The 14,994-nt window shown below is 38.5% G+C and overlaps 1 protein-coding gene across 3 annotated transcripts in view; it reads right to left on the bottom strand.

Moving 5' to 3' along the window:
• Positions 1–548: 548 nt before the first annotated feature.
• LOC125317800 overlaps positions 549–14,994 on the bottom strand; it is a 205,347-nt gene continuing 190,901 nt past the window's right edge. For 2 of the 3 annotated variants that reach the window (XR_007200184.1, XR_007200186.1), the window contains 3 exons: positions 8,298–8,517; positions 5,343–5,452; positions 549–1,905 (listed from right to left, as the gene is read on the bottom strand). Coding sequence is in view for 1 of the 3 variants with exons in the window: in XM_048287906.1 (XP_048143863.1) it covers positions 1,643–1,905; positions 5,337–5,452; positions 8,298–8,517 (599 nt within the window). In the remaining 2 variants the exon portion in view is untranslated. Of the gene's footprint in view, positions 1,906–5,336; positions 5,453–8,297; positions 8,518–14,994 lie in introns of all 3 variants that reach the window. The other variant, XM_048287906.1, reaches the window with a different exon arrangement.

Here is a 14,994-nt window from a genome sequence, read left to right on the forward strand (position 1 = left end):
GTACCTAATTTCTAAGTAATAAAAAATGCTAGGCGATATTTTTTATTTGAAATAACCACCTACTATTCCAGCTGCAGATGTATCATTCAGTTCCTAGATTCTGTTCTGTAGCAGAATCATTTTGCCTTATCTTTAAATAAAACTCTATTCAGAGGATATAGCCTGGAAAAAATATGCCTTATTCATGAAATTGTTGCTGTAATCTAATCAATTAAGAACTTAATGTGTAGGCTTTTTAGCTACTTTTGACAGAGAAAAAACATTTAGAATTCAGATTGTGGTTTTGGTAACTGTAGCATCAACTGTGAAATGAAAATCAGGGTGGTTTTTTTTTTTTTAATAATTCAGAGGTTCTTTTTTATGAATGAAAGAAATTGCAGTCCTAAAAAAGTCAAAGCATGTAATCAGAACTTGTAAAATATTCCATTCTGTTTTATGACATCTCAACTCCAATCAAATAAACAGAGCCAGAAAGAACCGGAGACTTGATTGACTGTTTAAAGGAAAAGCTGTCAGTTTGATTACAGGCAAGTGAACAGACACATTACTAAATGTAAACTGCATTTAATTTTATTATGCAAGCAGCTTTAATAGCGTCACAAAAAAGTTATGCAAACTGAAACACTGGGTGCAATTGCACACAGATTTCTGATAATAAGTGGGGGCTGTGGATCAAAGCTATTTTCAATTTAAGTGTTCTAAATTTATTAGGGAGCAAAAGGTAATTAAAAATGAGTCAGCATCAGAGGAAAAAAATCCCCCCACCACGTTGTTTCCAACCCAAGTGGTAGAGCTTTCAAGTAGGTTTGTAACAGTAGGTTCTTGCAGTACTGCAAAGAAATGACTCTATGGTGCTTCTATTCAAAATTTGCAGCATTTTTTGACTCCCTTTTTGCTCTGGTTTCATTCCCCATGTGTAATTAATTTTGAAATTCAAAATTACTCATTAAGTGAGATGGATGCTTGACACTAAGCTTGTGCGGGTTTTTTGGTCTACCCACAGAAGGAAGCAAGACACGAACCATTTCATAGAATCATGGAATCATTTAGGACTGAAAAGACCTCAAAGACCATCGAGTAGGATGGTAAACACAGCACTGACAAGTGCACCACTAAGCCCTGTCCCTAAATACCAACATCTGCATGTCTTTTAAATACCTCCAGGGATGGTGATTCCACCACTTCCCTCAGCAGCCTGTTCCAGTGCTTGAAAACTCCTCTGGTGAAAAAATTTTTCCTGATATCCCATCTATATCTCTCCTGGAACAACTTGAGGCCACTTCCTATCATCCTCTCTGGTTAGGAGAAATCATTATTTTTCTTCACCTGGCTGCCCAGGGGAGATAGTTCAAACCAGACTCAGATGAGGACTTCTGAAAATGCTGGGATATGCAGCTGCTGTAAGCCCAAAAGTGGACTTTGCAGCAGTGCCAGTAGTTCTGGGTTGCTGTATGTTGAGGGGAGATCAGACTTCAGCTGGGTTCTCCCACAGCCCATGGGACCCTGGTTTGCCAAGCTGGAGAGCCCCTCCCTGCCTGCTTATTCCTTCCTCCTGACCCACCCAGCAACACAGTTACAGACCTGGAACTGCTCCAGTAATGCACAGCTGAGAGAAATGTGCAATTACAGCATCTGATGCATGTCAGACAAAACTCAGGAAGGAAACTGAGATGGGGAGATGGGCAGGGGTGGCTGCTACATGATTCCCAGTAGGAGGGCAGCACAGCTCCCTATCTGAGCACCTGTTCCCAATGCAAAGACAGGAAAAAAATGTTGGAGGGTTTGTAGGTTTCAGCCAGGGAGCCTGTAGTAAAACACAACAGTCCTGAAGCAGTAGATGGCACATTCTCACAGCAACAATATGTCCAACAAAAAGCAATTCTGTAGCAGGCTTTGTTGTTTTGGCTTTTAAAAAAAAAAAAAAAGAAAGAAAATTTAGTCACTAGAAAGGAAGCTGGCAAAGCCTGGAGATCAGTGATCACAATCTGATTACATTCAGTGTGGAAAAAGAGAGAAAAAGGGTTAGTTTTGTCAAGCTGAGGGAAATTATGAAAAGTGATTCTTTTCTGACTGGCAATCTTTTTTTTTTTTCTGGTTCCTCAGAGGACTGTTTAGAAACTTATATTAGATGACTAAAAAGACATGGATGTACAGTTGAAAAGATGTAATGTTTTTCAAAAAGCTCCTTTTAGTTCAGTAGCAAAATGAAGGTGATAATTTGAGTAACAGATGTTGCAAAGAGAAATGGGAGGAATAGACAGCAGTCAGTGCAAACTCAGGGTAAGCTTTTGGAGCACAGAAAAATGGAACAGAAGTCAGCAGATAAGAACTTTGGAAAAGATACAATCGAACAGCAGTGTGAATGGTGATATCTGTATTAGGAGAAAAAGAAATCTTAGTGTACTAAATATACCTGTCATGAAGAAGAATAATAGCACAGCTAGTAATGAAGGAAAATAGTAGAGTTTTCAACAAATAATAATAATAATAATTTTTTGTTTGGAAGGAAACAGAATAGCTCACTTATTCATGAAGACACAAGATGTGCTTATTATTCAAAAGGCACTGAAAAATAAGATATTATTTCTAACTGCCAGCTATTCTTAAACTAACTGGCCTGAGAAAGTATCAGCACAAAAGGGCTAGGCAAGGAGATGTGTGACTGATGCAGCTACCTTCAGTACTGTTAAGTCATAGTGCTTAACAAAATTCCACATAATAAATGCAGCTATTCTGACTTCAACCCCAAATATAAAAATTAATTAATAATTATCAGAACAATGAAAGTCACTCAACACAATTTGACTGCAACAAGGCTTGGCAAAACAAACCTGATTTTATTCTTCAGTGAGTTTGCTTCCTGTCTGATTGCTGTACTACATATACATAATAGATGTAATGGATGTATTTTTATTTTTTATCATCACACACACATCTACACACACATCCCAGTTGAGAAATTGGCACTTTACAATATCAATAACCTTACACTAAACTGTTTTAAGATCTCAAAGGGCAATCCATGAGGGCATACCTTAAGTGGTTTTCACCAAAATTAGTGCTAAGTGATACTCTTCATCATTTCTATTTGTGTTCTAGAAATAAATATAAAATCATTCCTAATACAATTTGGCTTAAGCCTATACACAGGAATTTATCTAATGATATCTGCAACGAGGGCAGAGCACCAACAGAGAATGCTCTCAACAGAGCATGAGTCCAGACCATAAGCTGAGTCCAAATCATTAGAGTCAAAAGAAACACTGTACGTGTTGGAACATGGGGTGCTGGTCATGCAGAGACTAAGACCCTCTGTCCCAGCACAAAGCACTTTTAAAAGATTTAAGTACCTTAAATGAGAAACTGAGTATTACTACAGAAGGTAACAGTTTTGGTGCCTATATTTTAAAGGAAATTAAAATTATTTGGGATGACAAAAATTATTGAAAATATTGAAAATTATTAGGTTAAATTAAATAAAATTAAATTTAATTAAAAATATTAAAATTTCTCATAGTGGAAAACTAAGGACTCTATTTATCCTGTCAAAGAAAGGACTGGGAAATGACATGAGCTGATTGTCTTGCTGGAGAAAGATGCAAAAGGACTCAACTTTAGCAAAGATCAGCACACAGAGAGTCAATGGTTGAATACTGAGGTCATCCACAGCCAGGTGAGAAATAAAGCAATCTTCAAAAAATGACAGGCCTTGACCATTGGAGCAGGACATTAGAGGAATAAACTTGATAACCACAAGCCAGGATTAAGTGGCTTTCTGGAAGCTGTGCTTCAGTTAACCAGGGGTAACTGGTCTCTGGGTAAGGATAATGGGACCAATATTAAGCCTTTTCGTGCAGATCATCAGGCTGCTTGTTTAAAGGTTCCCCTCTAATCTTAAACACTAAAACCTGGTAAGACAAAACATAAGAGTCAGAAGGATAAATGCTGAAAGTATTAGAGGACGTTTAAAACATGTAAATTATAGAGATGATACTGTGCATCTCTCCATCTTGGGTAAATACCAGTATAATTTTGATTCTGCAAAGATCTTAATTATGGTAATGATTTTATGTGGGTTAAGTCCTCAATGTTTCAATAGAATTTAAGCATCTGTTTAGATCAATCAAAGTTTTACCTGAATACCTAAGACTGTGAAATTTCCCTTCTCAATATTAAAATGCACCTTCTGCCCAGTTTATCATTTGTCACTGATTATAACTGATTTCCACAGTCTTTAAGGAAAGAGGAACCAGACTGAATCACATGTTTTTAGTAATCTAAACCTTTCTGTAGCAAAAAAAATTTTAAAATAGAGGTTTGTCTGAGCAGCCAGGTAAGATGAATATAATGGCAAGAGATCACACTTGGAAAAGAGGGTTTGTGAATTTACTGGAAACTTTGTAACATGAAAGAGCATGAGAAAACCTGAAAAATCATACTTAATTTCATGCTGTTTCAATATGCCCCACAATATATTCAATGTACATTGTTGCAGAACCACAAATACTGCCTCTGTGTCTGTATCAGGCACATTTGGTCTTTGATAAAACAATTCCTCCACCCTCATCCTCATCCTCAGTTTCTATATATTGAAACTCATCCTTAATGAGATATTCTTATTAACGGCAGTGGAGAGCACTGGGTCTACTCTTTCCTTCCAGAAACACATGGTAAAAATTTCCAGTTTCTCATTTTGGCCTCCAGAGGTCATCCAGACCTTTACCTTGGAGTGCAGTGTGTGCAGAGCGAGGGTGGCTGGAAAAATCCCATTGATAGCTTCAGTGACTCATCAGTCTTGTTATGGACCAGAATAAAAAGTGAGAAGATATATTCCAAAAATATACCACGTGGAAAAAAAAGAGAAAAAGAAAAAGATAAAAGAGGAGGGGGAGGAAGAAGAGGAGAAGAAGGAGAAGGAGGAGAAGGAGGAGGAGAAGGAGAAGAGGAAGAAGAAAGAAAAAAAGAAGAAGTACAAGAACAAGAACAGGAGAAAGAAGAAGGGGTAGGGGAGAAAGAGAAAAAGAAAGGGAAAAAGAAATCTAACCAATTAATTACAATCTTTTAAATATGTGTTAGAGATTTCTTTGGTTATTTTATTTCCAAAGTGGTCCCCAAATGTGTGGAGGGAATGCTCATGTGTTTCCTGGCACAACACAGAGCAATCTTTGACCACGTGGGAATCAAAGAGACATCTCAAGCAGCCAGACAGAAAAGTCCAGATGTCTTGTAGACTATTATACCATTATTTTATTCATTTGGAGACAAAATGCCAGGCTGTGCAAGTCAGATAATTCCTCTGCCCCAGTGCAGTGACAGGGGAGAAGATGTGAGCACACCTGTACCTGCAGAACCTTGTAGGTGGCCACATTGCTCCTGCCACTTCTGTCCTGATGAAGCTGGCACAGGAAGCTGGGTTGCGCTGGAGAGGCTGAGGGATGCTGAAGCCCCTCCCCTGCAGTAGGAAAGACAGATTTTGGCAATAGGTTGTTAAGTTAAGGTCTGGAGTCAATAATTACTGGACTCAAAAGAGTCCTTAGCTGTTCTGTTTGTGAAGTTAGTATGTGTGTAAAGCACCCATTTTCCTCTGAGAACTGCCTTAATCTCTTTGGAAATTTGGCAGAATATACTCAGAAAGTACATTACATTTATTCTTAATTAAGAAATTCCAAGAAAGTATTTAACCTGTGGTCTCAAAATGAAATGTGAAGGTAGTTAATGAGAATGGAAATCTAGTCTGAATCTGCAGAGAAATCAGCAAAGTTTTTTATGTAAAAGATCCAGTAGAATGTATCTATATGGTATGGAAATCTTTGAGGGACTATGTCAAATGAAATCCAGGCTATTAGGATACTTACAAATGCAATGTCTTTGTTTCAGTGTTCCTCCTTGTTTTGCTACTTAAATTCTTCCTACATAATTTGTAGTTATCATTCACAAACTGCCTCATACTTCAGCCCTACTGATTATATCATTCCAAGGGTGTCCCTAGTCCATGTTTCCTCTTCACACAGACATATTCCTCAATATAACAAAATGAAAGGAGTGCTGAAAAAGGTCCCCAAATGTGTGATATGATAATGTATAGCAAGGATAATTGCTGGAACTGGAGAGACACTTGCAGGAACCTAGAGTGTCCTGGAGAAAGTACTTCCATTTTTTACAAGTTTCTGCACTTAAACCATCCTATGGTTTCTGCTGCTTCTTAATAAGATGCCTAAGATTTTTTATCAGGTTTTGAAAAATAATGGGCATGATTTCTAGAATAACAGTATCTATTAAAAGGCTGCAGGATGTAAAGTAGCGTGATATTACCTCGAGATGATTACACATCTCTCTTTCAACATATTTGTCAGCTTCAATTTTTCTTTTAATTTCAAATTTCTACCATTTAATTATCAGGGAGACTGGAGAATGGAGAAAATTCCAGGTTTATGCAAACCACTGGATTCCTTGTGTACATGAGAGGTAAAAGTGAGGGCTGTTTAGATGGAAAGAAATCTCAATAACCTAGAGATAACAATGCTTGATACTTTCATGGCAGTGCATTCGTTCTTGTCAAATCTATGAGAACATATTAGCATACTTCAATTTAGATGACAGGTTTTCTTTGTTGCTTTTACGGACAATTTAGTCTGTTCTCAAATTCAAAAGTGCTTTAAATGACTTGTGTTGAGGTCTTGTGATCCACTTTTATGTGGTTTAGTGGTGGACTGGGCAGTGCTGGGTTAACAGCTGGACTTGATGGTCTTAAAATCCTTTTCCAACCTAAATGACTCTATGGTTCTATGATCAGCAATATCAATAAGGACATCCTGAGTAATTATTCTTTGGCTTTTGTGATATTCAGCAACACAAATAAAAGCAAGCATAAACACATAAACACATTTTTTTTCTAAAAAAATGGCAGCATATGTTATGTTTTAGCTTGTTCCTTTCCCTAGTTTTCAGTCTTTGGGATATTTTACTTGCTTTCTCTTTAAGAAAATTATGTGAGAAACTAATTCCAGATAAATGGCTCAGAGTACCTACTCCTCTTTGGAAAAATATAGAACAGAAAGGGGGAAAATCTTAGAAGACTTGCAGTTCACCTTAATATCAACTTCAAGCACAGTAATGGCACCCTGCATGTCCAGGGCAACAGAACAAATTGGCAGCCAAGGAAACCCACTGAAATATTTGAGAAGTGGAACTTGACTTCGTACTATGTCAGGGATATGGTGGCATTTTCTCCTATAAATCAGTAACAAAATCAAAATTAACTGCTCCAGGTAGAGATGCAGAAATGATGCAATTTTTTAAGCACTGTGCATATCCAGTATATGTTAGCTGATATGAAACTGAAATTTCTCATTTGCATGTTGTTATGCTTTTGTAACAGACTTGAGTGTTTGGTGGCCACAGAAGATGAAACCTATACCTCTCTGCAGAATTAATGCATGTGGAATATATAATCACTCTATTAATTTGGGAAATTTTGAGACCTATGGTATTAATTTATGCTGAAAGGGGTATTTCCACCAGAATTCAGATGAGTCACTTTCTCGGGGAAACACAAAGAAACTTTCTTTGTCTGAAGGTTTTTCTTCACATTCAATTTAATCTGTTATCAGGCAGAGAATGTGTAATAAGCTGCCTTTGGTGTTCTGCACCACGCTTACTGTACGTGCTTATTGGCTTTAGGAGATCTGCCAGAGCAGCTATCAGAGTACCTATCTTGTTATGTCATCCCTAAAATGCTCTTGTACAACAAACTCTTGTTCCTGATAACTTCTGTAATGTTTGAGTTGTTTCAATTTATTCATTGAATATAATCTCCCAACGACTTAAGAAGGTGACCTGCAAATAAAGCTTTGTGTAGTTCTATTGCGAAGAGTCTGGTATTTTTCAAAAATGCTAAAATCAAATTAAAAAGTAACCTGTATTCCTAAAGGGAACACTATGCATAAATGACATCCCTCTGGAACTTATAGATAAGATTTAAAACATCCTGAGGAATTCTGTATTTCTTCATTTAAAATCTTGGTATTTTTTCTTGGAGATTGTACCAACAAGCACAGAAAATACACGCACATTAGAACTGGGAAGGTGTATTTCATGAACGATAAACCCCATCAGCACAACTTACTGCCTATCCTGAGCTGACAGTTTAAGAACTCGGTAAAATACTCTGACAGGTTAAATAAGTGGTAATGGCATCATTATAGCTGTGATGGCCCAAGAATGCGAGTGAGGAATATGTGCAGGGAGCAGTACAGGCATTACTACAGACCTTGGAAAAAGCAGTTTTAATTTCTCACCTCAGAGGAACGTACTCCCTGCAAGGAGGCCCCTTTTTACCAGCGAGGTGGGGGCCACAAGTGCCCTGCAAAGAGCACTCACAGCAGCACCCGAGGGCCTGGCTCTGCACTCCTGACTTTTTGGTGGCTTGTGATTGATGGCTGGTTTGTGGAGGTGATTGTGTCAGCCCATGGGAGTTGGTAATTGCTGCGTTATTGCTGCTCATTTTCATTGCGGGCTCTGGTTAAGAGAAAAGAGTGGTGATTAATGGCTTTATGTTGAAGTCAAAGAGTGAAACCAGACTTTCAGTCCTCATTATTGAGAGGCCACCTATATGCTCCAGGAATCCAGCAGTTACTAATTAATTGAACAACATAATTACGTTAAACTTAGAACAAATGTTCTCCACCATACTTAGTTGAAAGATTTCTCCTTCTGTTTCAGCCTGAAAGGAGATAATTTGTGCTGGAAAGCCCGAAAAATATCTCTTCTGTTTACAAACCTTTTTAACCTGTTTTATAGTTCTGTTAAAATAATAATTTATTATATGTTTGTGAATTTGGCTTGTTTTCCTAGGACTCGTGTTTCTTCCTGACAATTTCCGCACTTACAGTTATGTACTCCAAAACACAGAGAAAATAACCAAGACAGTGAAGAGTTTGTTTAAACTACCACATCAAAGAAGTATGTAGCTAAGACCTCTTAAGGCCAGACATTGATAAAAACCCGTTCAGCAAGTACAAAACAGTAACTGCATCACTGTAATCAAAGCGTTCTCGTGAAGCCCATGATCAAGTGAACACAATACTGGGAAATAAGAACCCATTTCTTGGAAATAAAGTCACTTTTAAAAGGAGAAAATTCATTGTGTGTGTACTTGCAAATGAATTATACCTTTTTAGGTGCTTACAGAACCTTCATCTCTAGAAGGGGTAATATAATTACAGTTAACCTGTGACCAAAAGCTGAAAATGTACTTTTGGATGGAAAGATAAAAGAGTCATCTGCAATGTACAATATATTGAACTGGATAACAGCATTTGCTTCAAAGCTCAAGGACACCTCAGCATCTATAATTAGAAGGGCTCTCAAAGGGCACAGACAGATTCTTTCAACTGAGGTAGGTGACACTTCTTTTAAAACAGCCCCACAGCATGAAAGTCTGACTTCCTTTTAACCTTTTAAGGAAAGACAAGTACTGTCAGCTCTGCTTTTGACTTTACCATCTCAAAGCAGATATACCTCAATAAAAAGTCAAATGATACAGCCAATAGATGTAGTTGCCTTTTAAACTGCAATTCTGAAGTCTAGTGCTGACTGAAGGAGGTTTCCAACATTAATTTATTAAGGTGTCTGAGCTTTTATAATCTTTCTGGAATTATGTTCTCTCCATTCTTGAGTGTGACAATAAAGATTTATACTTTCCCCTCTCTCCCAAAAAATCCCTGAGATATAACCTCCTCATATCATGAAACTGAGGGACTATGACAGACGCTAATCCTGACCTTGGAGGAGGCACCTTACAAAAGGAAACACCTATTTACTTAGAGGAGGGCCCAAGAGAGGCTTTGTTGCCTTTCTAAACACTAAAGGGTGAGTGAGAAACATCAAGTTTTGAATGCTGTGCATAACAAGCAGTATTGGAATGTCATATATTTTTCTCCTTTCCTTAAGTATTTTAAGCTTCTCCTGCATCTGGATAATTGATATGCTCAAGGCAATACCTCCCTGTATGATTCAGATACTGAAAGGATCCATGAGTCTCTAATGGGAACTGCATCTTCATGCAATACAGTGAAATAGCATGACTTCAAAAAGTTCATTATTTTGATTATTGAAGTATCATCTCAGTATTATCTTCAGTACAGCTACTGTGGTACAAGAAATAAATTTATTGGCTCTAAAGGGCATATTATGCTATCAGGTTAATCTGAACCAAGTTCCTGCAAAACCTCAGAGTGAAATCCTACCTCACTTTCTGGAGGCAGACTGATTTTAAAGCATAAAATAGATAAAGCTGTTTTAATATTAAACTGTTGCTATGCTTTTATTAATTGATGCTATGAACTTAATATAATAATTTGTGTTGATTTTATATATTAGTCCTGTTTGAAGTTTGTACATTATGCTGCAGCATACTGATGGGACACAGGCAGCTTTGGCTAGCATCCAGGAGTCTGAAATCATCAGAAAACATTTTTCTTAGTATGAACCAATGCGAAGCAGATTCTGTCTAGAATGGTAGAAAGTCTAAAGGGGCAGTGTTGTATCCCCAGTGGTCTGAGCTTGTGTGCACAGCAAGGCTTCTGGGGAAAAAGCAAAACCAGTCCTTGGGCAAAGCAGGCAGGCTTTTGGCACAACTTCCCATCCCAAAAGCTCTTCTTTTGGGAACACTGGCTCCTCTTCAAGGCTGAAATAGAAGCCACAACCCAGCTGCTATTTAAAGGTTGAGAGCAATTGCTCTGAATTTAGTTTAATTCCATCCATCAATTAGACAGATCTGAAAGGAAACGCAACTGGTACCTGGGGAACGGAGCAGGATTTTAGCAAGGAAAGAAGTGATAAGGTCAGTGTCTCCCATGGGATAGAGAAAGACCACTGATTACCACCTGTGGAAGATGCAGATGCAGACTGAAATAAATTAAATTCTAGCAATTATCAGAGTATGCTAATATTAAACTGTACCAAATAGGAATCACTTGAATCAGCATATGATTAGCAAACAAGCTATTTTATTTGTGTAATGCAAGAAGCTAGTTCTATGATTCTAGGGGAGTGGTTAAATCTCTCCGTTCTTTTCCAAGCAGTTGTAGACACAGGTGGAATTAGTCTTTATTATCCAAGATATTAGAAATATTTTTTTTTTTCATCTGCACCCATGCTTTAGGGACAACATTTAGTTATCCTCATCAGCCAGAAATCCCTCTGGATTTCAACTACATCAGTACAAATGTCTGCCCAGGTGTCAGGATGATGCAAAGAGCTGCTGGCTGGGGTTTGCTTTCTTGGTGCCAGACAATGAGAAGGAAGCCCTCAGTCTCAGATCAGCCCAGATCCAGGGTATCTCATGTAGCATTTACTACCCCTCTCAAAGCTGCAAATGATGGTCTGCAGGTGAGATGCAGAAAGCATGGTCTCTCTGGAGACCCTAAAATAAGGAAAACAATCCCTGACAAGTCCTGTGACTCTGTCACAGCATGCACATGTGTTGGTAACATACTATGCAGCTGGAGAAAAATTTGTCAGACTTCAGCTTACACCAGCTTGAGCTATTTCTGAACATAGACCTCCTCAATTAGGTTGAGATTCACCACAACAGCAATATAAAGGCTGGATGGTTTTACAAATCAGTTTGAAATTATGATGCAGTAATAAAATGGGTAGGAAAAACGGTAACAATGTGAAATGAGTTTTTAATTCCAAGAAAGCAAAAGTAAGGTAATGATAAAACCACTGTTCAGTTTGCACACAGGTCTTCATTCACTCACAGACAAGAAAATTCTTTAGAGCAGGAAATTATAATGAGAAAATGAAAAAAACACTAGGCCAGCTTTAAAAGTCAATTTTAACTGCAGAAATATCATCTTTAATTGTAGAAATAGCCTGAATTCTGAGGACAAGTAGTATGATCTATCTTTTGCTCAAAGTAATTAGTTAAATTCGAAAAAAGAGGTGATTAAAGGCACATTTGAATTAGTCCTTAGACTCTCTAAGAACATTCTTGTCTATGCTGCAAAGGAACAAAAGCACTTTTATGGAAGTGAAATAACACCAAGTCCCAAGATGTCACATGAAGAGAGCTTTAATAGTTTGGATGACTCCTAGTTCAACAAGAAAACTGGCCAGGGTCATTACAGGTGGGGTGGACAAACTATTCCACAGGTATAGGAGAAAGGTTCACGAAGGATGTCTGCACTTCAGGCGGCTCTCTTGAAAGCTGTTTATTGCATAGACAAAGTTACAGCATTTCAGGGAGTGGGTATCCAGAGCCAGCCCTGCAGCTGCCAGCTCCAGCTGTGGGCATACCTGAAGCCACTTTCTGTTCAAGTTACAAAGCATTATATACTTTTCTTTGCAGAGTATCTTAATACATAACAACCAATAAGCACCATACACAATACTTTTACATTTGCCTATAGCCTATCATAACTACTACCATCACCATATTATAGTCATTATTATCCAATCACAAGAGTAAGTAAGTTACAATTTAAGCTTACAATGGAAAATTCTCAGACCTCTCTTCTTCTTCTTGCTACATCAACATTTCTTGTTTGCCTCCGATATCTTTTTGGTAAAAACATGTTTTCTATTTACTTATGTTCTTCTTGAGACTTATTTACTTGGTGAAAAACATGTCTTTGTTTGTAGTCACATACCTTTGTCCTAATCATAAAAATTTCCTTCCAACCTTTGCCTTCTCAGTTATTCAGTGGTCAGTGTTTCAGCAAAACATCTTTTATTCTATATCAAAACTTGCTTTCATTTCTATTTCATCCTTAGTTTCTACATTCAGAGATCTTTCTGCCAAGCCTGCATATCTGTGAAACTTTCTTACCAAACTTTCATCCTCTCCAACACACAGGAGAAACACATCATGCCTTGCCAGTGATTTACACAACTATTTGTTATTAGACTGAATTCATGGGGGTTTTTTCTTCATCCTGGCAAGGTATAAACAACTCCAGTGCAAATACAACCTTGACAAATTTATTCTGAAAGGCAGTGGGCTTAACAAGCTAACTGTGCCATCATGTCATATCCCTAACCATGTCAGAGTTGACTTTCAGTAGCATCTTCCATTATCCATCTGTCAAAAAAGTAGGAGCCCTCAGCTTCTTGAGAGACAGACAAAAAACTCTTACTTTCATCTGCAGTAGCAATAAGCAGCAGAAGAACTTTCTCTGGATCCTCCCTGAGCACTTCACTACCTTGCTTTGCCTTAGCACTGCACTAAGAAAGAGTCAAGGCAGAGAGGAACACGCTTGTTTTAAGATGGTTAGAGAAACCGGACCTGAGGATGTTTTTCCAGAGACTGACCACTAACCAGACCTTGTCCCACCTAGCTATGTTAAAATGTCAGAGAAGGACTAACAGTGCCTCCACCATCATGCATCCTCATTCAAGGAATAGTCCACGGGCAGGGACAGAGGCCAGGATGCTCTGACCTTCAGCCTCTGTGTCATCCAGGCAGGGTCTGTGCCAGGAGCAGAGGTCAGGCAAAAACAACTTCTTGCTTCTGAGGGGAGTCTTGTCAGGAATTTCAGCAGCAGCTTTCAAGAAGGATGCCAACGAACATGTCTGAATAGCAATGATTTCCAGGGCCAGTGACTCACTCCAAGCAATGGGTATCCTGGTGTGAAGAGCTGTGGCACCAGCCCCAGGAAACCAGTGCCTGCCTGGGGCACTGCAGGCTTGGGTTGTATTTATGCAGCAGCTGAAATCGCTGTGCTGGGGATACCCACACTGTTTGTTCTGGTTGACTTGTTAAAGCAATTTTCTGCTTCTAACAGCACTCCTGAGTGGTCATGGGAACCCAGTGCCACCATGTGGCACCTTGGTCAGGAAGCCACACTGGTGGCTTCCCCAGACACATGGCAGACAGATGGAGATCCCCACTGCTCTGTCATTGTATATGGGGGAGGAAGGGAAGGTCTCCCTGGCCTCCCTCCTCTTCTCCTGCCAGCCCCTTCTACCCAACTAAATCTGAATTTCCAGTGGCACGTGGGTCCCCACCCTCTGTCTGCTTGGTCCTGCCAATGCACCTCTATCCTCACCAGACCCCTTAGATCCTTATGTGGCCCCCAGAGACACAGACCTGTTACCATGAGCTCTCCTGGCAGAGGGTAATGAATAATGTTTCCCTACAGGCAACACACCCTGAATTTTAGCCCTCTGCTAGTCTTTAGCACACTGCCCAAGAGAAGCAGAAACCACTTACGTGTTACTTATTCTTCCTAAATTTGTTCTTGGGAAGAGCTGAGGAAATATGGTTGAAATATTTAAAAAAATCCCACCTAAGGCAGAGGCAAGCGTAGCAAATTTCAGCTTGAGCAGTTCTGTGTAGTGATAAAGCAATGAAAATAGAGCTAATGGCAAATACTAAGCAGACTTAGCCACAGGCAGTTTTATTAGCTCCAGCAGGAATGTGTGGTGTTTTTCCTACAAATACTGCATTGAAGTGCTGTATCTCTCACTCTGCTTCTGTTCAGCTAGCAGCAAAACCCTAAGCAAACTTCTCTGTATGCACAACCCTAATTGAAAACAAAGTAAATTAAATGAATTCTAAGCAATGCCAATAATAGCTACTAGTTATTTTGCAGTAAAAATACCAATATTTTATCAGTTTTCAATAACTGTGTTTTCCTGCTGTTTGCAATGACAAGAAATTTCTTCCAGTAACAACACAGTTCTTCCCATGAAATTATTCAGCAGGCCTCAAATGAGCAATATATTAAAACCATACTAAACAAAATTACTGAAATGTAATTGTGCTGCAAAGAAACATATAAAATTTGAATTTCCATTTGGTGACTTTGCCTTAATCTCATTTCCAGCTAAACTCTTTTGCAAGAGTTTCCATTCAATAACTTTCACCATCACTGATAAATGGAAAGGAAGATATAGTGCTGGGTAGCACAAAACAATTTCTAGGGAATGTATTATACACATTTATCTTATTTTATGCTTGTAATTTATAAAAATAATTTGTGATTT

Source organism: Corvus hawaiiensis, chromosome 2 (genome assembly GCF_020740725.1).
Source record: "Corvus hawaiiensis isolate bCorHaw1 chromosome 2, bCorHaw1.pri.cur, whole genome shotgun sequence".
Lineage (NCBI taxonomy): Eukaryota > Metazoa > Chordata > Aves > Passeriformes > Corvidae > Corvus > Corvus hawaiiensis.